Source organism: Lynx canadensis, chromosome E1 (genome assembly GCF_007474595.2).
Source record: "Lynx canadensis isolate LIC74 chromosome E1, mLynCan4.pri.v2, whole genome shotgun sequence".
Lineage (NCBI taxonomy): Eukaryota > Metazoa > Chordata > Mammalia > Carnivora > Felidae > Lynx > Lynx canadensis.
The window spans coordinates 57290147-57315998 of NC_044316.2; the positions used below are offsets into that span (position 1 = coordinate 57290147).

The 25852-nt window shown below is 59.5% G+C and overlaps 1 protein-coding gene and 2 long non-coding RNA genes across 4 annotated transcripts in view; 2 read left to right on the plus strand and 1 right to left on the minus strand.

Moving 5' to 3' along the window:
• Nucleotides 1–218: 218 nt before the first annotated feature.
• The window catches only part of TIMP2 (TIMP metallopeptidase inhibitor 2), a 49291-nt gene continuing 23657 nt past the window's right edge, over nt 219–25852 (minus strand). For both annotated transcript variants that reach the window (XM_030296787.1, XM_030296786.1), the window contains exons 2-5: nt 12698–12798; nt 10641–10749; nt 4425–4549; nt 219–3113 (exon numbers count right to left, since the gene is read on the minus strand). In XM_030296787.1, the coding sequence (XP_030152647.1) occupies nt 2916–3113; nt 4425–4549; nt 10641–10749; nt 12698–12798 (533 nt within the window). In that variant the 3' untranslated portion in view covers nt 219–2915. The remainder of the gene's footprint in view (nt 3114–4424; nt 4550–10640; nt 10750–12697; nt 12799–25852) is intronic.
• LOC115501652 lies at nt 13910–17013 on the plus strand. Its single transcript, XR_003964875.1, has 2 exons — nt 13910–14404; nt 14930–17013. It is a non-coding gene; the product is annotated as an uncharacterized LOC115501652 (long non-coding RNA).
• LOC115501651 lies at nt 17456–22932 on the plus strand. Its single transcript, XR_003964874.1, has 2 exons — nt 17456–21614; nt 21881–22932. It is a non-coding gene; the product is annotated as an uncharacterized LOC115501651 (long non-coding RNA).

A 25852-nucleotide genomic window follows, 5' to 3' on the forward strand; every position in this document is an offset into this window, starting at 1 on the left:
TGTCATGCGCTCTGCCCCTTGGCCAATTTCAAATCATCTTTACCACCGTCTGCCCCGTCCCTGCTGAGTTACCCCACGTTCTCCTCTGAGCACCCAGCCCTCTGTTTCTCTCGCAGACGAAGCACCCTCCCCCCTTCCACGGGAGCGACTCCTCTGGAGGTGTCGGGGCTGGTTCTTACGCCACAACGTCGGATACAGCCACACGGACAGAGCCAACGTTCTTGATAATACTGTTTATTGTCCATTGACCGAGCGATCACTCAAGAATGATACAAAGCATCGGAGACATGCGCAGTCTGCTTGTCAACGTTCAACAGCTCTTACGTGTTCCCAGCACAGGAAGGTCTCAGACTTCATATTCCAGCAAAAACACATTGCCCAAAAATCAAAAAAAAAAAAAAAAAAAAAGAAAACAACAAAACAAAAAAACCAAAAAAAAAAAAAAAAAAACCCCAAAAAACAACAAAACAAAACCAAGCAAAAACAAACACAATCAAACAAAGCTTTAAATTATGGCAGCAAGTCCGATATTTCTTAATACTTATCAAGCAAAGATTTGAAAATAACTACAATGTAAACTTCATTTTAAATATTTTGAGTTGCTTGAATGCAGACAAGAATGGTGGGAGGAACGAGCAGTGCTTAGAACATAACACATAAATTAGACAATGCCGAATGGAGAGCCTTCTCGAACTACATACAGGTTGCAATTATTTACTCTGACGGTATTTGCGTGGCTTTGTCTCTTGGCTGCCACTGGGCACTTCATCTTGATTTTTTTTTGTTTCTGTTTCTGTTTCCCCGCTCAGCATGGCTAGAAGAACCAATGTGTGTGGATTAAGCAGAAAGGCCATGTTTTAGAACCAACCTACTCGAAGACCTTTTACTTTGTCACGACTTGAACCAGAGAACAAAAAGGTAGCAAATGGAAAAAGCAACCGTACTCAAAGAAGGAAACAGAAGATCTGAAGGAATCCACCATCAAAGGCTATGCTTTCCATTCTGGGTCAAATGCTTCCACGATGCAGAAACCTTAACCAAAAAAAAAAAAAAAAAAAGTGCAACTCTAACACCTACCAAGGGTAATAAAAAACACAGCACAGGAATGATTACAACTGATGTCAGAAACAAACCAAGACATTTAAAAAATCAGCAGAAACAGGAGTAAATGTTACATATGATAACACCATACAGGAAGCAAACGGGGGTGGGGTGTTATATTGATTGGAGGGGTCTGGTGTTCTCGTATATACTGCAATCACGTGGACTGGTCCATTATGACATCTTACAAACTCTCTATCACTGCACAGCATGAAAGCACCCTTGGAACGAGGGCGGATTCCTGGATATTCTAGTCTGCCCTAGAAAGGGAAGTCATCAGAATCTATGCTGACCAGGTCCCAGCAGGCATGGGACCGACATGCCACTTGGGGCGGGGGGGTGGTCAGGAGTCTTACGGGTGTTTTGGGGTCACTGCAGAACAGAGCAGGCTTAGAACGTGGTGACTTTGGAAGCATTCTGCAGAGGGACCATTCACCGGCCGACAGACTTCGGTTTTAGCGCACGTGTGTGCAGTTCCCCAATTCGCGTGGCCAACTCGGCACGGGTCATCTTGACAACACAAGGAGGAAGGAAAAGATTGCCTTTATTGTTACTGAGAGATTTCTGCCTGCGTTAACCCCTATTTTACGGGCAGCAGAAAGCCACGGGTAGGGGACAGGTTTTCTAGTCCCCTACGATGTTTTGTTTTGTTTTTTTTCCAACTGAGAGCGCCAACAGGACAAACAGAAGTAGAAGTTGGTACAGCTGTCACTTGGGTTCACGTATTATCTGAGAATTCGTCTTTAGGAGCGTGAGGTGTTGGCCACAGCATCCGGAGGCCCAGCAGGGGACCCACCGAACCCACCCCCGTCCATTTCCCCCTTCCCGGGGAAGACTTCACGGCAGGCCCGGCTAACTTCACTCACAGGAATCCGTGCACAGCCCGGCGAACGTGTGTCTTTGAGGGAGGTCACACCCGCCCGGGAGGGGCTCTGCGGTGTGTGTGGGGGGGCACAGCCAGCCCGGTGCGCCGGGCGCACGCGACCCCTCGCAAAGCCAACGTGCGCCACTCACCTGTGCGCTCGAGGCCGGGACGAGGAGGGGGAAGCCGGAGGGACTTCGGACGCCTGGGAGTAAACTGTCAGGGCGGCCGTGAGTCCCCCCGGGGCCTGCCCTCAGGGCAGAATGCGACAGACTCCCCCAGAGTTGGGGTGTGGGGGGGCGGGCAGGACTGAGGCTGAAGCTTGCCGCCCACGCCGCAAAGGCCCTGGAGCGTGGCTCTCACTGCAATTCTGCTGATCATCAGGGTCAGCGGGGCTCCTGCAGGAGGAAGCCACTGGTCCAGGGCTACTCCTGTACTTATGGGAGCCCGTGATGGGCACCGAGGAGGCCGGGGCACTTGCAAAGGGTGGGGACTGCCACCCTGGGGCCAGAGGCGTGGAGGCTGCAGGAAACGAGGGACATGCCCCTCTCAGGACGAAAGGGACCTGGTAGGCCTGCTACACAGTCTTGCAACGACCCTCGAAAGTTTCTGCAAAACGCACGTTCCCGGGCTCTGCCCTGACCAGGCCTGGGCGACTCCTAAGTGCTGTCTGCTCAGTGTTTGTGACAGTGGCCGGGCCCGTGCGTCCCACTCCCGTCCGCACCCGAGGGTGGGAGGCCGGGACGCACGCCGCCCAGGCTGGCGGATGGAGCGTGGGACCGCAACCATGTTTGTCAAGGGGAAGTGGGGGGGCGGGAGGAGAATCACACCAATATAGACCCGCTCGGATGACTATTTTATTCATGCTGCTTCCGGGAAGGGATGTCAGAGCTGGACCAGTCTGAACTCTTGGAGGCTCTTCCGTTGGCCAAAGGGGATGCTGTTGGCCTGCTTACGGGTCCTCGATATCGAGAAATTCCTGCTTGGGGGGCGCCGCTCCGCGGTACCACGCACACGAGCCGTCGCTTCTCTTGATGCAGGCGAAGAACTTGGCCTGATGTCCGTTGATGTTCTTCTCCGTGACCCAGTCCATCCAGAGACATTCGTCCGGAGACGAGATGTAGCACGGGATCATGGGGCAGCGCGTGATCTAGGAAGAGGGCGCGGGGGCGACTCGGTCAGGGGCCGAGGCCGCGCGAGGTGGCACGTCCAGAACGCAGCCAACGCGCCTGGCCGAGCAACCGGCACTAGAGTTGAACCTGCCCCATCAGTGCCCCGCCCCCTCCACTTGCTAAGCAGCTGCAGGCACCTGCCTGAAGCAGGGACAGGGCCGGGGGCGGGGGGGGGGGGGGGCCCTCGTGCATGGTGTCTGCGCCCCCAGATGCTGCAGGAGTGTGACCTTCCGGCTTCGGGCTAGCCCCACCCTCCTGGGAGCTTAACAACAACAAAGGGTCTTAAATTTTCCGGAGCGAGGCGCCAGTCAAATAAAAAGGATGCCGCTAGCTTGGGGCGCCTGGGTGGCTCAGTCGGTTGAGCGTCCAACCCTTGGTTTCAGCTCAGGTCACGATCCCACGGTTTCGTGAGTTCAAGCCCCACATCAGGCTCTGCTTGCGAGTCTCATTCTGTCTCCCTCTCTCTCTGCCCCTCCCCTGCTCATGCGGTCTCTGTCTCTGCCCTCCCCCCCCCAAAAAAACTTTAAAAAAAGGATGCTATCTTGCTCTCAAGCGTGTGTGGGCTTTGAGGGGGTCGGCAAGCAGCATTTTGGTGGAGGAACAAGAGTCTACGACAGGGAAAGCACAGAATTCAGTTTTGATTTCACGTCGGGCACTCGGGGTTCTGCTCCACGGATGCAAGGCTGCGGGTCGGAATTTGCATTTTGAATGAGCTCAGGAATAGGTTAGCGACGACGGTGTGCCAGTAAGCACTGGGCCAACCGGCCCAGCCGATCCCTGCTGCTCTCCGGCCCCAGACTCACTTCCGGTGGCAGAGGGGCCCTGGTGCCCGCGGTGTTTCCTGCGCTGGGGCTGGGGGCGGGGGCAGTGGGGTGCAGGGCGGCGGGACGACGGGATGCAGGCCTGGGGATGTCACCGCGTACAGGTGCATCTGACGTGAGCGCGGCTGCAGCTGTGCTCGGCACAGCCTCTGTGCTGCTTTCAAGAAGGGGGGCTGGGACATTCTTTCCCTGTTCTCCCCACAGAATCCCTCCCCCTGGGAGGCACTCCTTCCTGGAAGCCACAGGCCAGGTGGCTAGACAGCCCCGACCTCCCACGGATCCCTCTGCAGGGGCTCGCCTCGGGGATCTGTCCCCGGCCGGACAGCCTCGCTGGTGGAGAGACCGTGCCTCCCCACGGCCCCGTCCTAAGGACCTCGTGGACGGAGAAGCCAGGGATCAAAGCCCAGCGGTCTCCCTGGAGACGGAGGTGATGAAGTAAAGGCCCCAAAGAAGGTGGCACCGGCTTACCTTGCACTCACAGCCCATCTGGTACCTGTGGTTCAGGCTCTTCTTCTGGGTGGTGCTCAGGGTGTCCCAGGGCACGATGAAGTCACAGAGGGTGATGTGCAGCTTGCCGTTCCCCTCGGCCTTTCCTGGGGACACAGGGATCACCACGCTCAGGGCAAGATACACGTCCTCCTCCTGCCCATCTCCTGCACCTGAGCGTGGCTGGGGCGCAGACAACTTTACTGCTGACAAATACCGAGTGTCATGGCCTGTGTCGTGTCTCCTCCCAAATCCCTGTGTCGAAGCCCTAACCCCCCAGCACCTCAGGATGTGCATTCGGAGCCTCCCCAGGGGTCATTAAGTTACATGAGGTCACAAGCCCCCCCCCAAGATGAACAGTGTCCTGATAAGAAGAGATCCAGACAGACGCGCTCAGAGGGATGAGCAGGTGAGGCCACGGGGGGCAGGTGGCCCTGCCCACGCCTGGATCTCGGACTCCCAGCCCCCAGGTCTGCGAGGAAACCAATCCCTGTTGGGGAAGCGGCCTCACGGCAGCCCCAGTGGGCTACTCCACCGTGGGTCGCTTGCTCTGAGTATAAAAGGGACGTGCGCTCGCCGTGGAGCACAGAACAGCACAACGGGAAAAAACCTCCCGTTTCCATCACAGCTAACGCTTTGACGCATTTCCTTCCAATATCCTTTCATGCCCATGGATGTGCACAGAAAAAAATCACGCCGCATGCAGACCATACTGTTTCCTGCTTGTTTGTTTGGTTTTTTTCAGACGTTTCCTCCATCTGATGAGGAACCTGTCTACCTGTCTGGGTTTTTCTACCACGAATGGCAAAACCTTGGAATCTCACGGAATTGGGAACCTGCTCCAAATTCCCTTCCCTGGGGTGGGGGGATGAGGCACTCTTTGTGTCTCATACCTCAGGCTCTTGGTTCTGCCCCTCCCTTCCTCTGCTGAAGAGTTCACACTGGGGACGGCCTTGGCCTTAGCCAAGCAGGAGACAAAGGCAGGCAAGCGAATTCTGGCGAATGACAGAACGTAAGGAGGGCTCGGGAGGTCGTTTCAAGTCCCAGCCCTGTGACCGCAATGGCATCGCTTCAGGACGCACAGGTGCCCGGCGACGAGCGGCGGGGCCTGGCAGAGGGCAGGGGGAGGCTCCCCGGGGGGCAGACGGGAGCCTCGGGGGGCATCCTGGGCACACCGCACTCGGCAAAGCTCCGGTACATCCAACATAACGACCTCAGGCACAGCACTGGGCGCGGAGAGAACCCGCTGACAGACACGTAGTTGAGTGACTAACGCGGCTTGTCGACTGCAGCGAGTAAATGCCACCTCGATCTCTGGCCAGGGGAGACACGGGTCGGCTCGCCCGAGGCTGCGAGCGGCACGGGGACAGCTGGTGCACCAGGCGGGTTGCAGGAGGCACTCCCCGCACGCGAATTCGGACGCTCTGACCTCTGTTTTGATGGCTCCCCTGACCCTTGGGAGCCCTGTTTTCCCTTGTGTCTGTTTGCACTTGACATTCTAGGTGAAGGACAGAATCAACAAGCAGGACTTCCACTGTAGCATTTATTCTGAGTCCCAACAAGTAACAAAGAGAAGCGCTTGGGTGGTTCTAAGTACTTTAAAAATAGGTATCTGGAGCGCCTTGGCGGCTCCGTTGGTTGAGCGTCCGACTTCAGCTCAGGTCATGATCTCGCAGTTCGTGAGTTCGAGCCCCGCATGGGGCTCTGTGCTGACACTGTGGAGCCTGCTTGGTATTCTCTCTCTCTCTCTCTCTCTCTCTCTCTCTCTCTGCCCCTTTCCTGCTCTTTCTCAAAATAAATAAATAAGCAAACAAAAAAATAAGTGTTTGGCTTTTCCCCCCTACTTTCTAGGAGTCCAGAGCAGCTAAGGAGAGGAGAAACAGACAGATGGCAAGTAACTTTCATTTCCGTCTCCTGGCTTCTCCTGGCGTGCACGGCCCACGCAGGGAGGTACGCCGTGGCCCTCCCCTGGCCCAGCCGGGTCGTTCTTTACAGACAGGCTGGGCCCGTGCTGGCTCTGCCCTTCCAACTTCTACAGGGATGTCTGCTGTCTTGCTTGGCTGGCATCAGCGTCCCACTTCCTGCCGCTTTTTGCCGTCCTTTTTTTTTTTTTTTAATGTTTATTTATTTCTGAGACAGAGCACCAGTGGGTTAGGGGCAGAGAGAGAAGGAGACACAGCATCGGAAGCAGGCTCCAGCCTCTGAGCTGTCAGCACAGAGCGTGATGCGGGGCTCGAGCTCGTGAACCGCGAGATCACGGCCTGAGCCGAAGTCGGACGCTCAACGGACTGAGCCACCCAGGTGCCCCCATTGTCTGTCTTCCCTGGTGACCTGTTCACCACGAATTCGAGCTTCCGCCAAGACTAGGGCATGGAAGGACACGCGATGCAATGCAAACTGTCTGTCTTCTGTGGCCCTGGTTACGGGGATACCGGTGACCTCGGACGTCGGGTGTAAGGTACAGCAGCATCTCCGGATCTTAAAAGGACACCCTTTCGGTACAGGGACGGGTACCAAGACTTGGGCGGGCACGCGTGATGTGCCCGTCTGTCACATTCTACTACGTCTGCCTTGGAAAAACACACAGTCCTTTCGGACTGGAGAGGAAGACAGGAATTAATTAAAATTTGTAACTGAGGACCGTACGCTTCTTTTTCCTCTCGGAGGAGAGGACCGCAGAAGAAAATTACAGGGCCCATTCTAGAACAGTTCCCGCACATGAGTGTCTCATGGTGCCCGGCTCAACACGTGAACTTGAATCATCAGCCCGAGAGGAGGTGGGCTGCCTCGGGCCGGCTGAGTTGTCTGCTGCGCCCCGTGATTTCTGGGTGGCCCATCCTGACCCCAGGAGGACGAGATGGAGAGGCTGTGCTCAGAAAGTGGACACGACTGGATCTAGAGCCATCTCACCGAGCCGGGGAAGAAGTCAGATGAGCGAGGCCCCTCCTGTCAAGGGTGGGCCAGCTGCTGCTAGAAGTGCCTTTTGGGGCTCTCGGGCCATCAGGAAATCGCAAACTAAAAATCAATTAAAAGTAAGTAGAGGGGCCCCTGGGGGGCTCCGTCGGTTGAGCGTCCGACTTCGGCTCAGGTCACAGGCTCGCGGTTCGTGAGTTCGAGCCCCGCGTCGGGCTCTGTGCGGACAGCTGGGAGCCTGGAGTTGCTTCGGATTCTGTGTCTCCCTCTCTCTGCCCCTCCCCCACTTGTGCTCTGTCTCTCTCTCTCTCTCTCTCTCTGTCTCTCTCTCTCTCAAAAATAAACAAACATCAAAAATAAATCTTAAAAGCCCAGCTTCATTCAGACACAGAAGCCTCTTCCTTTCAGAACAGGGCTGAGCAAAATAAGTAGGCTCTCCTATGAGGTCCCCCAAAATAACACAAAGTAACCACTGGCAAAAGAACCACCACAAAGCTGCCGTGTGCACCTCGGCTCTCGTTTTGGACCCACGCTTTCCAGGCAGCCACGCGGCTTCCTCGCACTCTTCTCGGTCAGTGGGACGGGGACACGACATGCCAGGGCTCCTGACTGCTGGACAGGATCCACCTTCTGGGCTGTCCCCACTGCTGTCCCCCACTGCCCGTCCTCAGGGAGTAAAGGGCAGTGCCCAGGTCCTCGGAATCGCTGGGCAAGCGGCAGGCCTGACCACAAGGGGCTCCGGGAGAGGAGAGTCATGTCCGGAGAGCCCCTGCGTGAGGGAGGGGACCGACCCTGGCTGCTGGGGCTCAGCCCTGTTGTGTGCGCGCTCCGTCTCTCTCTCAAAAATAGACAAACGTTAAGAAAAAATGCTGCTGCCAGGGCCACACCCCGGGAGATTCTGCTTGATCCGGTCTGCGGTGCTCCCTGGGCACCAGGGCTGGTAGCCAACCCCCCCCCCCCCCCCGGGAATTCTCGCACACGGTGCAGGGGAGGGGCTGCTGGCTTAGAGGCTGGGCAGTGAGACCTCCACAGCCTGGACCCGACCAACGAGACGGCAGAGCGTGAGAGCCCGGCGCGGCCCAGGCGCGGGTGTGCGGAGACGTGCCCAACACCCCCCCCCCCCCGCCCCGGCACAGCATCTGCCCAAAAAAGTCTGCACCCTAAACACACCCCAATGTCAAGCGACCAACGAGCCACCAAGCAGAACCTAACAACTGGTGTGGGGAAGCGGGTTGAGGCACACGCCCCCGACCTGGGCCACGGTGTTCGTCTACTCGGTTTTCCTCATCTGTAAAACGGGGATCACGGCAGTGCCTTCCTCATAAGGGGTCGTAAGGATCGGACGGAATCTGCACGAAAAGCTTTTAGATTTTAGAGCCCGCCAGGGCCAGGAAAGGGGCGCCACGATTTCCGGTCGCAGGGAGACGGTGGAGACGTGCGTGAAGCCAGGCCTGGGTCACCTTCCCACCCAGGAGCCCCCACCCGGAGGGGACCCTGGCCCGCCCTCCTTCCGGCAGCTCTGGAAGCTCTGCAGTTTGGGCGGCTGCCTCTAGAGGGCGACGTGAGGAGACGCGGGGTGAGGCGTGTAGGTTAAAGCCCTGCTCCACCCGATGCGGGGACCTGGAAACCGTGGACCTGTCAGGGCGCCAAGTTCCCGCCACCATGCAAGGTTCTGTCTCCTTTGCCTTCTCTCCAGGGCTTATTTTCCTCACCATAAAAGCAATAGATGTCATTTGCAAAAATGTAGCAAGCATAGGGAAGCATGAAAAAGGAGACACGTCTGAGGCTGACTGTCCCCCTGCACCTGCTGACCTGGGTCTCTAACAGCCGCCCCTGGGCACCCGCACCACGTGTTCTGTGCACCTGCCCGGCCCCGCCGGCCCCCGCGTCGCCGTGACAAGCGCAGTCAGGAAGGTCTCCGCTTCGTGATTTTGTCCCCATCCCTCTCTCTCCGATTGACTTTATTTTTCTTATCGGAAAAACAGTAGATGCCGCCAATGTAAAACGGTGCAGCTGCTTTGGAAGACAGTCTGGCAGCCCCTCAAATGCTTAAACGTAGTCACCATATGCCCTGGAATTCTACTCCCACGTATCGGCCCAAGAGAAATGAAAACACCGCCACGCGGACACCCGATCACAGGTGTGGACGGCAGCCTCGTGCCTAAGAGCGCAAAGGTGGAGACAACCCCAGCGTCCACGAAATGACGGGTGAGCGGGCAGACAGACCGCGGTCTGCTCGGCCGTAGAAAGGGGACAAGTTCTGATTCATGCTACAACCTGGACGGAGCTGTGAAACGACCCCACGGAGTGAGGGACGTCGCGCACGAAGGACCACGCATATTCTGTGACTCCGTTCAGAGGCCTCTGAAACAGGGAAACCCACGGAGTCATGAAGTAGACTGGGGGGTGCTGCAGTTGGGGGAGGAGCGTGGGGGGGGGGGCGGCCAGGAAGGTAAAACCGCGAAAGGGTACGGAGTTCTCTCCGACGGTGGCCGTGGTTGCCCATCTCGATGATGGAGGTGTCACACCAGTGAATGATGCCCTTTGAACGGTGAATTGCATGGTGTGTGAGTTCTAGCTCAAGAAAACCTAAACTGTAATAGATGCTCATAAGAAAACATTTAGGGGACTCCTGGGTGGCTCAGTCGGTTGAGCACCTGACTTTGGCTCGGGTCGCGATCTCCCAGTCTGTGAGGTCGAACCCCACGTCCGGGCTCTGTGCTGATGGTGCGGAAGCCTGCTTGGGATTCTCTCTCTCCCCCTCTCTCTCTGCCCTTCCCCGGCTCGTGTTCTCTCTCTCTCTCAAAATACGTAAATAAACTAAAAAAAAAAAAAAAAAAAAAAAAAGGAAAAAGACAGGATGAGCGGAGTTGCTGCACAGGTCGAGGACCTCATAACATCAGCAGATTTAACACAAGGTCTCAACCCCTCTCCGCCTCCCGCCCAGCCATGGGTGCCTCCGGCATCTCGCGCACGACTCCCCCTCAGGAGCAAAACGCAAACCCTCTCACCTCCTGGTGTCTGCCCGACCGCAGATTCCCCGTGGACACTGGTTTACTGTGTCTCCCCATGAAGCCGCACTGGGTCCCCCGTTCTGGGGGGCAGGTGAGAATCCACCAGGAATTCGCAGACGGGAAAGGGCAGGGAAGCCCAGAGACTTCGGGACGGCCTCTCGGCGTCAGGACCCGGGATTCTGTCCCGCCTCGTGGTTTCGCCAGGTCCCACCCCAGAGACGCGGCCCTGGACGGTCCCTGACAACGTTCCAGGGCATATCCACACACACACCTGCAATGAGATATTCCTTCTTCCCTCCGATGTCCAGAGAGACCCCGCACACAGCAGAGGAAGGAGCCGTGTAGATAAACTCTATGTCCTTGTCAGGTCCTTTGAACATCTGGAAAGACAAGGATAAGGAAACGTGAGGAGAGCCGGTCCGCACAGCTAACAAGGTCCGGGTCCCACGAGTAACATCCCGGGGAGGGGCCGCCCGACCTGCACCTGTGGTGCAGCATGGGAAAGGGGGGCAGAAGGTTCTAGTGAGCTAGAAGGTGACCGTTCCCGCTGTAGACGGATTCTCTGGAGACACTCCTCACGTAGTGTGGCAGCTATCAGCACGCTGGGCGCGACTCTTGTCACCTGGAGGAAACCGTCTCAGACGCCCGACTCTCCCTACCACCGACAAGGTCATTTCAGAATCTCCGGGGAGAGGCCCGTGTATCTCCAGGTGGTTCTCACCCGTCGTAGAGGGACACCCCCCTGTGCACTGCCAGGAATTTGGGTCAAGCGTTGGCTGCTTGATGGGGCCCCGGGGCGGGATTGCACCCTTGCAATGAGGATGCGACTCTCCGGGGCCGATGGGGTTTGACTTCTCGCCTGCGGATCTACTGAGTGACCTACTGAACGCGCCTGCGGCCCACGTGGAGGGGTGCACTGTTCCCCGGGAGGAGGTGACACAGGCAGAACCCACCACAGCCAGGGGTTCTTGTGGCCCCACCGGGGGTGGTGACAGGCAGGGACGTGAGTGTGCACTGAGGACGGTCCCCCACCCCGGCCGTGGGGCGCAGCCCAGGGGGCGCCCTCGGGCTTCGGGCACCTCATTGGGATTTTGCTGGGCCTAAATCAGAGTCAACAGCGTTGGTTTTGGGGGACAGGATGGGGGGGAGGAGGGGCTTTCAACAAGCAAACCCCAATGGAATAGGGTCATCTCAATGTCATGATAAACCGGCTTTGAGACAGCTCGTCCCACCCACGCCAGGAAAGGTTAGGCCGATGGTGACGACAACATGCTCTATTAATCACCAAAGGGCAAGAATTGTCCTTCGGTGTCGACACCGGCCTTTTCACGATGCCTTAATGAGGTCTCAGGAACAGAGATGCTCTCTCTCCCGCTCATAGCACACGCCCTCTTAGCTGCCACAGATGCAGCGAATAAGCATTTCATTGACCTCCTGATAACGTTTCCGGCTAAAAATAACATTTTTGTAACGAAGTTAAATACGCACGGCTACAACTCCCACCTTGACAAAGCCCTTTCTCCAGCTAGAGCCTAGAATCTCCTTCTCTCCTGCAGACCGAGTTAGCTACTGTTGCCAACGATCACGATCCCGGTCCTCCAGGGCTGGTCCTGTCTTTCCAAGCCCCGCCCTCTGCCCCGTCTCCCCTCAAATACGGGCTCCTTGCCCTTGAACACGAACACACGTTCCGAAAAAACTAACGCATTGTTCCCCACCCCCCGCATCTGTCCGCCCCTCTGCCACCCGGCCGATGTTCCTCTCCGTCACCGGCCGGGCTCCGGGCTCCATCCTTCCTTCACGTTCCCTTGCAAGAAGGTGGCTCCCACCACACCTGCCCAGAGGACTCCTTCCTTCCTCTTAGAATTTAAAGCTCACCAGGCAAGACTAGAGCCCACAGCACAGTGTGGGGGGAAATGAGGCCTCCCAGACGCAACGACCAAGGTCTCCTGGCTTCGAACCTCGCCCTAGCTCAGCCGAGGACAGGCACCCGTGGAATGGTCCATAGAAACTCTGGCACACTTGCTGACAACGCTGAGGGCCTGCCCCGAATTTACGACCCATCACAAGGAAGACGACACATTTTTGAAGTAACCCAGTCGACGGGAACGCAGCAGGTCCACACGACTTTTCAGGCAATTACAGATAAGGAAAATCAGATCGACTTGTGGCTCGAAGCCCTTAGGTCTGCTCCACGGGGGCCGCGCTGCATTCCCCGAGACCCCGGGACACCTCCTCATGGTTTCCCGCCTCTGGGGGGGGGGGGCAACCTTGCTCCCAACCTTCCCGCTGCTCTGCCCAGTGGGGCAGCCTGGTGACAGTCGCCCTTACCTTTATCTGCTTGATCTCATACTGAATCCGCTTGATGGGGTTGCCGTAGATGTCGTTCCCGGAGTCTACTTCCTTTACGCTGACCGCTTTGGCCCTGATCACTGCAAAATAAAGACGCAGAGGTGAGGAGAGTCCCCCCTGTGCCGTCCTGGCTCCGAGCAGGGGCGAGGGGCTGCAGGGAGGCGGGAGGCCGGGGGCAAGATGACCCCAGCCCTTAGCACGGCACCAGAGCCCTCACGAGCTCAGCGGGGAGGGTCAGGAGGTAAAGCCCTAAGAGCCCCCTTCTGGTCCCACGAATCGGTCCACGGGAGCCAGAAGCAGAAACCCGATCTCCCGCGACCAGCGGGGTTACTGGCAGGCACCGATGGGGACGAAGCGCTTTGTTGAGGTCACGCCTGAGTGCTCTGGGGCTTTTGCCAATTCTCTCCACTGTGTACGCAGGTGGCTGGGGAAGCAGATAAGCAAATTAACTGGCCCGAAATCGTCATCGTGCAGCTAAGACGGGGAGCCTCCTACCACCCAGCCTCCGTCCGCAGCCTGCTGGCAAACAGGCTTTTTTTTCCAGGCTGAAGGCAGGGGAGTAACAGCCTCCCCAAGAGGCCTCGTCGTGTTTAGGATTGGGCGGGGCGGGGGGGGGGGTGGTCTTCGATCTGAAGAGTCTATCCCGCTACGCCTAATCTGTCCCAAAAGTGTCCCTGAAAGATGTCCTGTGGCTGACTCTCTGTGATAACGACACAGGTTCTATAGGGAGCACAACAGAGGAAGGGTCAGAGCGCTTTACCCGCCAAAGGGTATCGAACCGGGTGAGGAGGCAGTCACGGGCATCCCGGCCGGCGTACGGGGCCGCTGCCACGGAAGGAGCCCCCACGGAAGGAAAATGACCCCAGACTGGGACACAAGGTGAAGGAGAGGGAAGAGGCCGGGCTGGGAAGGTTCTGGAGTGTTTGCAAGAGCCCGAGGCTGCTCGTGGGCCATGCCCCCCCACCACGGCCTCCTCCTAGCAAGGCAGGCAGACCCCGGGCCCCAGCCCGTGCCCCGACAAGGTGAGGTGGGCAGTTCCCGTGTCATTTGGGCAGAGCTCTCCCCTTCCCCATTTTGACCCCTATCAGCTGGTGGCACGGCCTGTTTTAAGAGCTTTAAATGCTTTGGCCTCCACAACTCAGCTGTGCAGGGTCACCCGTTAATGGGATGTGAGCAAGACAGAGAAAGAAGGAACAGACAGAACCGGGCACCAAGGCGCCTCTGTTCTCCACCCGCGGGTGGGCAGCTCGGATCTCGGGACTCCCTGGCCAGGGTGGTCTTCCCCACGGAGCCCGGAGGCCCAGGCACATGGACCCCCCGTCTGTGCCCATCCCCCGGATCCCAGCCTGGCACCAGGGACCAGCGCCCCCGCCCCACCCAGGCCCAAACCCCGTTCATGTGTCTTCTGTTGCAGCTGAGTCATGACCGGCCAAGGCCACGGGTTCCTGTTTTCGGGGCTGAGCCAGGCCCCAACCTGCAAACCCACATCTAGGAAATGCCACCCAGTGGGCCGCCCAGAACCGAGGGCTCTGCCCTTGGCAACAGGTCAACCTGTTTCCATGGCTCCTCCTGGCCCTGGCATCAGCGGACTTTTTCTAGACGCATCCCTCCTGGCTCAAGTGTCCTCCTCAGCCGCCCACTGCCCTCGTCTAAAACGGGAGACCCTTTGCGACCCGGTACCAGGAGGTATGTATTTCAGTTACCCCCAGCGGCTCCCATCCTGCTGTCCCACCAGCCCATAATAGTCCCTTGAACCCAAACCTGCCCAGGGGTATCCCCACCTCTGCTCCGAATGCCATCTACCCCTCCCCTGCCTGGAAAACTTCTATTCATCCTTAAAGACCCAGATAAAACTGCCCTTTCCTGTCTTGTTCTGGGAAATCCTGTCCTCCCATAGCATTTGGCACATTCCACACTCTCATCCATCCTGTCGTAAACAGCTGTGCACCTGCCTTTCTGATAGGCAGAGGCTACGTTCTCTTTTCTTTATGTCTATTTTTGAGAGAGAGCGCGCGGGGGAGGGTCAGAGAGAGAGGGAGACACAGAAGCAGAAGCAGGCTCCAGGCTTCAGCCTCCGAGCCATCAGCACAGAGCCCGATGCGGGGCTCGAACCCACAAGCCGTGAGATCATGACCTGAGCCAAAGTCGGACGCTCAACCGACTGAGCCACCCAGGCGCCCCCCCCCCCTCTTCTTTTTTTTTTTTTGGCAGAAGCTATGTTCTAGGCACAGAGCAGTTGGCGCTCACCAGGTATTCGCCAGATGGAAATGAGCTGTACCTGAGAAATCTGGGGATCCAGGTGAAGTCTGTCTGTGGTCCCTCGTACTACCTGTGTAATCTATACCCTACTGCGACGCCACGTGTTCATGCAAATCAGGAAACGTACCAGATTAACCCTGTCCCCTCCCGTGACACCGTCACCGGCTGGTGATATCAAATGAACCAGAAACATCCAAGGGAAGCCACGGTTCTAGAAAGGGCATTGCTGCTGGATTTTACTATAATACACCCAATTCTGCATGCTTTCTGGAACTGCCTTCCAGAAGCCTCGCTACCCCCACACAATGCTCAACCCAAAATAGGTGCTCAAGAAACATCACTCGCTGGCGGGCAGAAGACAGGCAAACGCTACTCTCAGACGGTGAAAAGGTTCCACTGCCTTCCGTGCCGTTTTCTCCCAGAAAAACCCCTAAGGCTCCCAGGCAGTCCAAATCCTAATTCAAAAGGGGCAGCGCCGGGCTAGATTGTGTGTCAGCCCCTCCCCCTCCGCGCAGCCTCTGGGAAGTTCCCTGACGTCCCGGAGACACAGCCGCTCACGTCCGCAGCCGAGGTGCCGCTGCCGGTACCCGCACTCCCTCCGGGTGCGGTGAGGGCTCGGAAACACGGTGCCCGGGGCCCCACGGACCTCTAGTTCCGGACGACAGAACAGCAAAAGCGCCGTGGCGAAGAATGGCGCGCACGTCCCCACTCTTGCGGGTGACGGGTCTGGAGAGCCACACCTGCTGGCCGCTCGGGTCCACACCGCACATCCCGGTCAGCACGAATCCCGGGGGCCGGTCTGACGCGGCTCCCTGACATGCTCGCTCTGGCCTAGGGCGACACACTCCACACTTTCCGGTTTCAGATGATCGGAAAGAAGGCACCGGTTGCATCCAGGGTCCGGGGTCCACCCGCGGGGTCGGACTAGAATGGTAAGTGGCTCCCGGGCTGCCAGCTGCTTGCAGGGAAGCAGGGGGAGGGGCCCGGAGGAGCTCGGACGGGGCTCCTCCACGGAGCACAAGAACTCAGGTTCTTGGGCGTCTTTGAATTCCGCGTGGGGACCCCCTCTCTCCACTTTGCTAAACGAGAGAGAAGGTGAAGGAAAGAAAGAGAATGAAGAGAAGCAAAGACCAGTTCTCTGGCGATCTCCTGGGAGTGTCAGCGCCCTCCTGACGTGAAGGAGAGGCGCGACACATACACCTGTCCGCGCGGGCTCGAGCCCCAGAGCCGCCAACCTGCTCCGGGCAGCAGGGGCTGCTCGGGCTCAGCACTGTAGGTGGGGGAAGGGCACGCGAAAAGCTTTAGCGGATAAATTTATCAGAGCCAGAGGATCCCACGGGCAAGCGGAGGCAGGAGACCTGAGGGGAAACAGGACAGAGGGGCCCCACGGGGCGGGAGGGCGGGAGGGGCACCAAGCTGGACCCCACTGGCTGCTGGCCTTTGGACCCTCAGTCTTCTGCCCCCAGCACGAGGCCAGAAACTCAGGAGTCTGGGGTTGGGTTGCTTTTCAAGCGAAATCCTAAAAGCATGGGCCTCCTTCTGCTGCCCACGGGAGAAAGGGGGGAGGTGCGGGAGGGCCTTCAAGGAGCACCCAACCCAGGCAAGAAGTCAGACAGTGACAGGAAAACAGAAACGCGCACCCTCGCGGCGGACAGGGAGGAGGCAGAGAACTCTCCAGAAGGGCATCTCCCACACCCCAGGCGACGGGCATCTCCAGAGCTCTGGGATGGAGACCACTCTAAGCGTAGGACGGGTCCCTCTCAGTCCCAGGCCGCTGAAAGACCAGGGCTGGGGAAAAGCAGAAAAGAATCTGAGAGGAAACTAAAATCCAGGCATGGACACACGTTTGCTGGGCCCAGTGTCCGGCCCTGGGGTGGGTGATCGGCCCCCGGCCTGCCCACCCCCCAGCAGCGAGGGGTTCTGCTCCGCTGGCCCGCCCTCCGCCGTAGGAACCAGAGGCAGCGGCGGGACCAAGAGGCTTTATAAAGATCCTTGTTCTAACCGCTTTGTGCTAAAAAATGATGGCCTCTCCCCAAGCTGCTCGGATTTTGTTTTTTCTTCTTTCCTTTCTGCCGTTAACATAACATCTGGGTTTGAGATCAAGGGTGATACACTGGCTGATGAATTCCCCGCCAGATGTTGGCTACTGGAATGCACAACCGTACACTTAATTCAAAGCACACGCAACCGCAGAGCCCCTGCCCCCACCCCTCGGGCCACGGACACCACATGATGTCACTTCCCCCGGCTAGCAGCCTGCAAAACCGATCCCTCGCACTCCCAGCCAGATTTGGGATGGAAAAGAGCTGGGCGGGTGGAGAGTCAAGGGCAGAGTCGATGATCCCAAGAACACAGGCTGTGTTCAGACTCTGAGAGAGGACGAGCACCCAGGGAAAAGCCAGGGAGGCCAGACTGTCCTGGGAGGGGGGAGGGGGGAGGGGGGGCAGGGGAGGGACAGCAGGGGGCTTCTGGGAAAACTAGGGTGTCCTCAGTGCACGGCAACGTGGCCTGGGCTGGCCAGGGGGTGTGGCTCACTCGACCAGCCCAGGCAGAGATTCACATCTTCCCCCCCCGGACCCCACCAACATCTTTTGAGTCCTACTGTGTCCGTGGACGTTCCTGGGAGGCTACGAAGGATACAGCAAGCCGTGCCCATAATCCGCAGTGGGGGGGGGGGGGCAGACCCAGAAGGAGAGCTCTCTTTGCCAAGTCTGTGTATTTTATTCTCACCGGGTCGTCTTTACTATCTTGCCATGGGCCTGGCCACCCTGGAGGCATTTCACCTGCTACGTTTATGAACGTTGTAACCTAATAGGACACTTCCCAATGGGGCCGCTCTGCCTGGGCACCGGCTCCCGATTCCAAAGCACGGGTCAAGCTGTGGATATTAAAACGTGACTTCCAGACCTTCGAGGCCTCGTCTCAACAAACTCAACACACGCTAAGCCCCCAGGCCCCGGTTCCGGGCGAGGCCGAGCTTCTGGAGTATGGAAAAACCACGCATTTGCCCAGAAGAGACGTGGGAATCTCGGGGTTCGGAAAAAGTACTCCTGTAAATACAAGGTCAAAATCCAGCCCCGGATCATCTGAGCCTCACCAGTGCACTGACTCAGAGCGGCAGGGCTGGCTCAGCATCAGCACAGGCCACGTCCCCTCCCGGCCCAGCCTACTCTCTGTGGCCTCCAGCGTGAACCCGGGAGGGTCGCCCAGGGAGAGCACTGCCCACAGGGACACGGCTGCTTTGCCCTTCCACCCTGCTCCCAGGCCCGTGGTCCCTCCGGTCAGGGGCATGTTCCCGGGGCCACGCGCCCAGGGGGAGGGAAAGATGGCGTCTCGACTAGATTTGCCAGACGTGTGCCCTGGACCCTCCTGTCCTGTGTCCCCAAGAGCGGGCGGGGCCGCCCTGTGCAGCAGCCGGAACGCAATCGAGCCAAACCCGCTGCGGGCGCCGGGGTCTGACGGCCGCGGCAATGGCGTGCGGCCGCAGGGGCGAGTGTGGGGAAGGCCACTTCTCACACGGAAATGAGGTCACTGCAGCTGCAAACGCCCTCCGTGGGTCACCCGGTCCCTTTCCTTGTCTCCACGTACAATTACATGCCAACCTCTTCAGAGGAAACCCAGCTGCCACTGACTCCAGGTGGGCTCCACTCCGCTGGGGGCTCGGGGACAGCTGCAGGGGCCCTGCCGTCTAGACATTTACACCCTCCAACCGCAGAGCTACCCAAGTCCCCACCGACACCTGCCGCTACGTCCTGCGGCTGCCGCTTAGGACGAGACTTTCTTACCCCTCTGGGGTGGACGGGCGACACCGGATGGCTGGTCGACCTGGCTGGAGCTCCTTGAAGGTAATGAGCGTGTCTAAAGCCTGGCTGAGGGTAGCCTGGCCCCGGGACACGCCCTGGAGGGGGCCCCTCCATCCCACCTTCAAGGCCAGAGTTGGGAAAGTGAGGGGGTGCCCCCCGTCCAGCATCTAAGCCCAGTGGTAACAGCTGTGGCGTTGCCCCACAAAAGCTGTAACAAAATTACTAGGTTTTTGGGGCCCCCGATTGCCGTGGGATTCCCTAACTGCTTGCATGTGACTAAAGCACTTCCGGTGGCTGGTGGGGGGGCACAGGAAAGACGGTTGTGAACCCCTCCAGTGGGACTGCATCTGCATGGCGAGCAGGGTGGGCGGACCTCACCAGCTGCACGGTGGGGGACAGGGCAGACAGTGACCCAGAAAGGGAACCGTGCTCGCGTGGGCTGCAGGCCTGCTCAGACCCCCCGGGGCTTGAGGCCATGCCCCTCCCCCCAGAACTGCACCACGAGGAAGCGGGGTGTGGTCAGACAGCCTGGGAGAGGCCACAAGGACATCGATTGCTGGCTCAGCACCCAGGAGCGTCCACCCCACCTGCCCCTCCGGTCTCACTGTGTGCCCACCCCCCAGCTTTGTAGGTGCCCCTCGGTGGACACGGTGGTGAGGGCTTTCCCCAAACACCTGGCTCTGCCTTCCCTGGTGTCAGTGCCCGGCCGCTCTCGGTCGGCAGTGCAGCAGACTTCCTCCAAGGCCAAGTCTTTTAGGGAACTGAGAAGGGGGAAGAGGCATCATTTCACAATTAAAGGCCTCCCCGTGGTGCCAGGAGGCAACCAGGGGCTTCCTCCACTGAGCAGCAGGCGCTGGGAGACCAGATGGCACCTTCGGGTCCCTGCAAGCCTCCTCATCCTGGGGTGGGGGTGGGGGGGTGCTGACATCCCCAGCTCTGGGGCAGGGCTGTGCCTATCCAGGGTGAGGGCAAGGCTTGGCCGGCGGGACTCAGGCCGGTGCTGGAGATGCCTGCGCTCACGACCCCCAGGAGCAGATGCGTCTATGGGGGCCGACGCGTCGGGGAGGGTGACGGGCTGCACGAGAGAGCACAGGAACCAGCAGTGTGGGCCCAGCCCCGGGCCATTTGAGATTCTAGCACATTCGCTTGAGCTGCTGTCCACTGGATGCCCTGTCTCCATGGAGACCAGCACTCCCACCTCCACGGCCCCCTCGGGAGCAGGAGGGAGCCGTCTCTAAGAGCTCATCAGCTGCGCAGAGAAGAGCCTCGGCCCTCGCTGCTCGGCCGCCCTCCCCCCGCAACCCCCCCCGGACCCTGGCAGGCCCCTGAGTTGCGCCCCGCCACCCTTCCTTCTCCTTGTGAGCCCAGCGGGATCTCATGCCAGAGGCCTTGGTCACGGTTCCCGAAGCCTTGGGCTCAGGCCGTTCCCATTCACGTGCTGCTGAATCACTTGAAAAAAATGCATCCCGATCCTGGGAGGATTTGCTGAGAACAGTGCGGCTTTGTGGAAGGGACTGCTGCTTTGCACTTTCTCCGCCAAGACCCCGAGGAGCAGCCAAGCTCAGCCCCGCAAACCCCAGGCCTGGAGCCCGCAGCGGGGGGCAGCCGCTGGACGGGGCGGGGCAGGAGGCAGAGGGAGCCCAGGGAGGCGCGGAGGGAGCATCTGGCCACCCCCCTGCAATCCCTCCCCATGCGCAGGCTGAGGAAGGGGCACGGAGGGGCTGGGGGCTGGGGCGTCCTCACACTGCCCCTGGCAGGCCGGGACCCCGGGCCAGGCTCTGCTCCGGGCTGCCCCACTTTCAGGGGTGAAGGCAGAGGGCTGGGCCCGGGGCTCAGGCCCATCGGCACGGCAGCACCCGCCCCCCTCCCCCGCCTCGAGTAGGGCTGAGGCATGCGGTCCGCGCGCTGACCCCAGCCCACGGCATTTCTCAGGCAGAGACAGGGATCCCAGGGCCTACGCTCCCAGCTTCCAACGTGGGAGAGGACCCAGCAGGTCTGTCCGGTCCTCACAGCCGTCTCCCGCATGCCTGGGACGCGGCCCGGACCGTCACAGGCACCGCGGAGGCAGGCCACACTAACACGTCAACTCCCTACCACGTTACATTTCCCGCTCGTCTGAAGAACTACTACAGGGCAGAGAGGGTCCCCCGGGGCCCCAAGTTTTAAAAAATCTTACTTTTCCCCATTATTCTACATTCCTGGGGTTCTGGATATTATCATGCACCCGCGACCCTGCCCCTGGCTGGGCGGGGGCAGGGACGGTATGAGGACCCTCAGAGCAGCACACACAGAAGGCAGGGTCACAGCCAAAGCCAACGATGCCTGCCGGTGCGGCAAGAGTAGGAGGGGGGTCACGCCATCACGGGGTGAACCGCCGTTCCCGTCTCTTGTCCCGGCACTGCAGGTCTGCACCTGTCCCGCGGGCAGCGGACCTCAGCCGCGCACACGTGCTGCTCTCCTTCTCCAACCCCCCTGGGCCACACCAGACCGGCCACGGAGGCCTTCCCGAGTCCCTGTAGTCTGGGGGCGAGGACTCAGACGGGACTGCCAGGAAGCGACCAGATGGCAAAGGTTCCAGTAAACGCGGGAGGAGATGGAAACAGGGAGGCTGCCTCAAAATATGCGGGCAGGAGCATCAAACCCACGGAAAGTTCTAGAAAGTACAGTGTTCGGAGAGGGAGGACCCAAGAAACGCTTCAGGAGAACGAAGGGGCACAGAGTCATCCGGGAGTCAGGAGTCCTCACTGCTTCTTGGCATGCCCCGTGGGAACCTGCCAGGAGTCCCACACTCTTCCAGGTGGCTCTGTCCCAGGGCATCTGGCACCGCAGTCCAGGTGGGTCAGATCAACAGGGAGCAAAGACAGGGTCTGCCAGGCCCCCAGCCTGCTCTTTGGGCACCTGACATCTTCACAGGGAGTCGGGGGTGGGCTGGAGGGCAGTCTTATTTTCTGCACTACTGGCCCCCAGCTCCTGCAGGACAGGTGGGAAAGGGCAGGGTGTCTCATCCCGCTCTCTGGGGACAGTGTAGGCGTGACCGTCCGGCCAGCGACGACCCACCCTCCACCATGTCTCACTGCCTATCTCCTGCATCTACTTTTAGCTCAAGTGTAGCTGAGGAGGGGCAGTTCCTCACCTAAAACACACGGGCCACAAATACTACCTTCGAAAGTAGAAACAAAATCACCCTCTCCAAGGCAGGCTCGTCCATTCACTAGACCGGGGCTTCCAGCTGTCAGAAGACCTCGTTACTCAATGTTTGCGTCCTGTTGTGGCCATGGCTTTAAACCTGGGGATCTCACAGCACCCTCTCCGACCACGGAGAAGCTTCAGGAACAGGCAGGAGCTCCAGGTACCTCATCTTGAAATGCGCAACACTGGGCAACGCAAAGCCAACACCCCTCCCGGCCCGGGGCTTCGTTCTTAACGGTACTGGGCTTAGATCAGATCGTCGAGTTGGCTTTGCAGTCCTGACCCATGACATTCCAGAACCAGGGGACAAAACGATCACACATTTTCTCCACCTAAAGCGGAAAAGCCAGACCGGCGACAGAGTCCGAGGAGATGCTTTCAATGAGACGAAAACGCGCGGCAACAGAAGCCTCCTCACCGGAGATACTGAAGATTCGAAAACAACCCAAAAAACTCAGTGGGGTGTTGTTACTGCCCCATCCAGGTGGCGTATTTGGGGGTTCTGTGAGCCCAATGCTCTCCAGGGAAGCCCAGTTCAGCTTTCTCATGTGACTGGGTCACCCCACATCTCCCTGGGCACACCCCACAGGATGAGGGACAGGCGACAAACCCCAAGTTCACAGGCATGTAGCTAAGAAGGCACAGCAGCCACGAAACGGAAGTAGCACACAGGCAGAAGCCGGTTTTGAGCAAATATTCCAGCCTTGGGCTCACAACCGTTCATGACGTCATCCGTTAGGAAATGCACATTAAAAGGGAAAAGGCCATTCATGGGCCAGTGATACAAATGCATCACGACCGAAGACGGATGATTCCACTCCGCGCACCTGAGGTCCTGGGGAGGGAGGGGGGACGCAAGCACGTCCTTCATACGCCGGTCCAGGGTCACCTAACTATGGCTTGAGGTCCCAATCCACACCCACACCCCTCCTTTTTGTAAATAAAGTCTCACCGGAACCCGGCCACGCCCATCCCAGTGTGAGTTGCCTATGGCCGCGTTTGTGGGTCATTGCCACAGACTGGCTGGCTGGCAAAGCCTGAAAAATTTACTGTCCTGTTCTCTGCAGAAAAAGTTTATCCACCCCCGTCCCAGCCCCTAAGTATCTGCAACTGACAGATGGACCCCCCTGCCCCCCGCCGCCCAGGGCAAGGTCTCCAGGGCTGCTGGGTCAGGGGTACAGCCGGGGGTGGGACACTGACCAGCCGGCCAGGTGCCCCGCCACTGCCAGCCCCAGGCGGAGTCGCCAGGCTGGCCCGGTTGCTGGGGACCACTCCCCTTTCCTCCCTCCGCCTCTGTCTTCTCCTCCCTCTCTTCCTGCCTCTCCTCCGCCTCACTCTCACTTCCTGATAATAAAGTTACAAGAACGTATACTAAGCGAGGTCCTGTTAAACGATGTTGGTTTTGTGGGTCTGAAAAAGACTTCAGAGGTTTCAGTGAGATCTCCCCGTTTCGGTCTCGGCCAACGGCTAAGCAACACCACATTGAAACTTCTGAAACTGTGCCTGCTTGACCCTGGATTCCCCTGAAAGTCCAGTGTCTGTCCGGCCAAAACATGCTTCATTCACCTGAGTCTCCGCTGTGCGACCGGCGCGAGCGGGCAGCCCCCACCCGTGGCCAGGCCCGCGGACTGTGCCCCACAGGGGCTGCCGCGGTCGCGCCGGGGAGGCCGCTGTGAAGCGGGGTGCCTACTGGCTCCTGAGCGGGTGACACAGACACAGAGGGCACGGGCTTGGGTACCAACGGTGCATTTATTGCGGGCGGAACTCTCGCGCTTATCACATCCTCTGGAACTCCTGCAAGCGTTTCCTGGCGTCTTCGAGAAACTGCTTGTGCAACTTGTTTTGCTCTTCAATTTGATGCTGAAGGTCACGGATCATCTGACTGTGCCCGTCATCGTCCGCGAAGCTAGAGGGCCAGGGGGAAGTGGCGTTGCCTTCATACGGCCCTTCCTCGTCCGGGTCTCGGGAGGAGGGGGACTTCAGAAGAGCCACGCACGCCCTTCCCTGTTCTCTGGGCTCCTCCAGCTCAGTCTGGGGGTGGGCTCCCCAGCTCAGCCCCTGGGGTCCCGTCTGCCGACCCGGCCTCCGCCCCGTCTCCGCCCTCCGCCTGGGCCGCAATGCCACGCAGCCAGCTCCGTCTGGCAGGTCTTGTGGGGCAGGGCGACGGGGGCCCCCGGCCAGCGGGTCGAGCCCGGCCGGTGCCCGCCCAGAGCCGGAGCACGGGAGCCGGGTCTCTTCACCGACAGAGCCTCCTGCCTGGGGAAACGACGGCTTACTCTCACTCCTAAACGTGAGCTTGGCCAACCTGCGATACTTGGGGTTCTCGAGCTCGCTCAGGAACTTTCTCCACCTGTCTCGGGACGCCGTCTGGCGGGCGTCCACATCCGCGGGTCGCAAGGACTCCCTGCCAGGATCCATTTCCGTCTCCACACCTCCCGTCTTCTGGTCTCTTTGGGTCTCGCCTCCGTAGCCTTGCATCCCCGAGAGGCCGTGCTCCCCGCCGGGGCTGTGATCTGCCCCGGGCCTGGATACAAGGTTCAAGATCAGGTGTTCCTTCAGCTTTCTGTTGGTGTCAAACAACCCTTCGAAGGCAAACTCCAGCTCCCTCTGCCACCTGCTCCTGTCACCGTGCCAGCGCAGGGACACGGGTGACGTGGCTCCCCTTCTGAGGGGAGAGCCAAGCGGCCACAGCTGTTCTAGGTCTTTCGCTTTTCCCTGGGGACCCTGATCCAGACAGTTGTTTTCCAGGCCTTGGACGGGAGAACGCGCCTCCTTTCCCGGCTGCCTCCTCCCGTCCCAGGCTCCTTCTCTCTCCCTTTTCTCCAGACGTTCCGGTCCCTCCACGGCAGCCAACAGCTTTTCCGTGTTCACCCCTCTGCTCACCTGCGGGTCAGCGGGATGGCAGCCACCGCCGGTCTTTGCTGAAGGCACTCGCTCCCCCTTATTCTTCTCTGGGGTGCAGCGGGGGTGACGGGTCAGGCCTGTGGCTTTGGTAGCCCCCTGCTTCTCCGTGCCCACCGCCTTCCTCTTGGTGCGCTGGGGCCGCGGTCTCACCGGCTCCTCTGGGTGACTCCTCTCTGCTCTGTGCTTCTCCCCGGCCCCCTGCAGCCGGGCCCCTCCAAGTCAGGTGGGTGCTCCCTGGCCTGTCCTCCCGCGACACCGAACAGATGCGCTAAACACGGCCTCTCCGGGCCTCGCGCTCGTGGGCTCGGGGACCCTGACTTCGGCCCCTCGGCCGGGCGCCGGGGCTGCTGGAGGTCTTGCCTTCTCTGCAGAGCGAGGTCTCCTCTCTCGCGGGCTTGGAGCAATCTGTGCTCCCGCCTCAAAAGCGGGGCTTCGTGGTTGGGGCCGGAACACGGCTGAGCGGTTCTGCCTGTGTTTCTTCTCATGTCGGCGGCCTCCGCGGACACGGCTTCGGAGGGAGGGTGGTGGGGGCCAAGGCGCCAGGGGCTGAGGACACGCAAGGACAGGAGACGCACGCGGCGGCCCGGAACGCTCTGAGGAGAGCGAGCCCCTGGAGACAAGGCACACGGAGCTCGGAATGCGGGACGAGCCCTACGACATGTCCCTCCGGATCACTTTGGCCCACACCCGCCCACCAGGGCCCAGGCTCTGTTCCCAACTCGTCTTGCACACCTTTAACAAGATCCCGCAGGGCGACTGCTCCCGGTGGGGTGTGGGTCTGCTCTGCAGGGGACACGCGGCAATGTCTGGACACATGCTTTGCTGTCACGACTTGCCAGCGTCCGGTTTGTGGAGGCCTGGGACGCTGCTCCCCATCCCGCGCTGCCCCGGGACGGTCCCCACGACGAACGCTGGTTCAGCCCCACAGGTCAGCGGTGCCGAGGTAGAGACCCCCACCCGGGGAGACGCATCGGGACTC